The 3,140-nt window shown below is 48.9% G+C and overlaps 2 protein-coding genes across 2 annotated transcripts, besides 2 other annotated features; both read right to left on the bottom strand.

The window, feature by feature from the left end:
- On the bottom strand, positions 1–239 carry Tc00.1047053508453.20 (surface protease GP63, putative; the record flags this gene model as incomplete). The annotated part of the gene is made up of 1 exon (XM_799089.1): positions 1–239. A coding segment is annotated over one exon (239 nt), but the record flags the coding sequence as incomplete, so codon positions are not given.
- Positions 1–3,140: part of a sequence feature (areas not merged during assembly with more than two copies in the genome that could not be assigned to a particular haplotype) that runs on past the window's edge.
- Positions 304–326: a sequence feature (AT_rich).
- Tc00.1047053508453.10 (mucin-associated surface protein (MASP), putative) lies at positions 776–1,846 on the bottom strand (the record flags this gene model as incomplete). The annotated part of the gene is made up of 1 exon (XM_799088.1): positions 776–1,846. The coding sequence occupies one exon, from the start codon at positions 1,844–1,846 to the stop codon at positions 776–778; it is 1,071 nt and encodes a 356-aa protein (XP_804181.1).

The raw sequence follows: 3,140 nt of genomic DNA, 5'->3' as shown, positions 1-3,140 counted from the left end.
CATCCATTCCTCCCAATGACGGTGCATTTCTGCGACGCACCCTCAGATCCAAAAAGCACGCCCCTCACCACAGCCGGGATCGACTTCGCCCTGTCCGCACGCATCGCTTTGTCAGAGGGGCAGGAGCACGTCAGGCTGGCAGCAAAGCACCCGCTGGCACAACACATCACAAACATCATCACAACCAGAAGCACCAGCAGCACTGCAGACCGTGGTGTGACGTGGATCAACTGCCGCATGCTGTAAGTAACAGAAAACATTTAATGGCTTGAGAAGGATAAGAAACACTCACAATATCTCAAGAAAAAAATAATAAAATAAAAATAGAAAATCATACGTTTGCAGTCAAAGCAGACCAATAATCGATAAAGAAAGGGGTAACAGGTGCTCTCAACCACAACAAATAAAACAGTAAAAAAAAGAAGAAAAAGCCGAAGCGTGGGACGACCAGCACACACACTCTCATTGCTCCCGTAGAGCAAAACACACACACAGAGGGAGAGAGAGAGGTCGCCCACTCAATGCAATAAAAACAAAACAGAAACAGTTACGGTGCTCCGCCCATGCAGCCAGGCAGGACGGCAGCGGTGCGTGTGCTGCAAAAGAGAGCACCAACGGGCATGCATGGGTGTGCATGCATATATACAATGGGCACATTATGTGTGTGCCTCGTGGGGCGAGGTGAGGGCGAGAGTCCATGCAAGGGGACACACACACAGAGAGAGAGAAGGAAGAGTGTGTGTGCGGGCGGTGCATGGCTCTCTCACACTCACTCTCACGCGGCCACCACCGCAGCAGCAGCCGCACACGCAACAAAAAGAAGCAAAAGAGGGGAGGTGGTGGTGTGGGAGACCGCGGTGCTGCTGTCACTGTCAGCAGGCGTCGTGTTTATTTGATTAGTGGTGTTTGCACCAGTTTTGGTTTTTTGTTCTTTGCCTGGAGGATTCTCTTGATTTTGTTCCTTTTGTTGTTCTCGTTCCTCTTCTGTTTCATCATCCTTTTCTTCTCCAGTTTTTTGTTTGATTCCTGTCAGAGTTCCTCCTGCATGTGTGCGTTGGACTTCCTGCTGAATATCAGCTGAGTTTACTTTCGGGGCACCTGAGACATGTGCAGCCTCTTCCCTGACTTGATCCCGATGTCCTTCATGATCCTCAACACCTTCCTCCCCGTCTTTTTCTTCTCCTTCATTGGAACCATCATTGCCTTTGTGTTCTCCCGGAGAATGATCCCCTGCAGGATTATGTGGTGTTATTTCTTCAACATTTGTTTGTTGTTCTTTTTCCTGCGTCGGTTGATTTCCTTCTACATTTCTTGTATCCTCTTCTTGGACTGGAATTTTTTGATGTTGCGGCTTTAGTCTACTGCCTTCATTTTGTTGGTTTACTCCCGCTTCACCAGCATCAACTGTTTCTTTTTCTGATGGGTTTTGTCTTTCAACTTCGACGTGGCGTTGATTTTCTGTTTGCAGTTCACTTTCATTTTCTTTTTTCAGTTTTCCATTATTGGCTTGTGGCTGTACTCCTCCTCCTCCTTTTGTTGGTGTTGGTGGAGATGGTCCTTCTTCTTCATCTTCTCCCTCATCATCATCGTCAGAAATTTCTTCTTGTTCGGCCAAAGGCACTTTTATAGGCGTTTCTTCGGTTTTGTCGTTAATATCTGACGCTTTTAGATCTGAGTTTTTCAACGCCTCCGGTACAATTGGTTGTGATCCCTGCAAACTCCCAGCGCCACCCCCAGACGCACCAGGCAGAACTCCACCTGCACTCTCCTCAGCACAACAGCCGGCACCGCACCACAGCACGCAGAGGGCACACACCAGCAGCACACGGCCAGCCATCATCATCATCACTCCTTTCACTTGCGTGCAGCCTTCAGCACAAACTAACAACACGTCAACGCAGAGTGAAGCAAAAACAAAAGAAACAATTCACATAGCCATCCCAGCAGCAGCAGCACGCATTTCATGAGAAACAGTAAACCAATAAACGTCAAAAAATGCACAGCGCGCCGTAAATCAGAAATTAAAGTAAGAATAAATAAAAACTGGGTTAATAGTCCGGCAGTAACACCGGGAAGGATGAAGAAAATAGATTAGGTCGCAATTTTATTTCATGTGCCATGCAACACAATATAGACGATCGTGTTTTTGTGTATAAATCTTCCCCACAAAAATAGCAGAAAATAATATGATAAAAAAAGAAAAGATCTTGCTGCTCCACCAGCCCACACAAAATCCCTTATAATTCATCCGGCATCCGGCGTGTTCCTTCAGTCCTCGTACGAGCAGTCCGTGGCACGCACAGCAGTGAGGCCGACACAGCGACTGGACAGGAAAGAAAACAAGATGGAAAAAACGTCACTCATAACGATGTGTAGAGCAGTCAAACAGCCATTGGGAAAACACAAAGATAATTATTATTCCAATAAAACGCAAGCAGCAAAAGAAAGAAAAAAAAAAAAATTAAAATGAGGTCCTTTACAACATTCGTTAAGCCACAGCGATGAAGTCGCACCTTGTCGCGGTGCTGGGGCTCTGGCTGCATATAGGAACTCCGATGCGGTGCATTGCTGCGAGCACGACGGAGACCAAGACGACTCCATCCCTCGAGAAGGTTCCACGCCATGCCCGGTGCGGGGAGGTGAAGCGGTCTGCCTGCAGACTGTCGGGCAAAACTGCACGACCGTTTCGCTGCGGCCACTCCGTTGATATCACCCGTTGCGGTGACGTTCACAAGAACTCTGGCACCGAGGAGGATGGCTACATCACTAATTGGCAGCTCAACATTGCAGGCCTCTCGTCCGTAAAAAAGATTGCATCTGCTGCGCGACTGGAGCTGCATCCACCTGACATCGTTCGTTTCCAGCAAACAAATAGTCGAAGTGCCACAGCGGCAAAACTATATGGCCATAATAGCTTTCTTCAGGCCGCACTGGGCGCGGTGGTGGCGTTGCTGTTCCGGTGCGCCACTCTCCACCGTGCGAGCGCCTGACGCTCCCTGGCACAAACTGCCTGGAGACCGTTGCTCTCCGTGCAACTCCACAGGGCTGTCCCAGCATCTGCGTGGTGAATCTCTACAGCCCTCGCACAGCAACCGTTCAGAGCTCTTCGTTTATTACTACCACTCGTCGCTCAGGCCCCG

The sequence above is a fragment of the Trypanosoma cruzi genome, assembly GCF_000209065.1.
Source record: "Trypanosoma cruzi strain CL Brener chromosome Unknown tcruzi_1047053508453, whole genome shotgun sequence".
NCBI classification, from domain to species: Eukaryota; Euglenozoa; class Kinetoplastea; order Trypanosomatida; family Trypanosomatidae; genus Trypanosoma; species Trypanosoma cruzi.
This window is presented reverse-complemented; position numbering and strand designations above follow the sequence as displayed.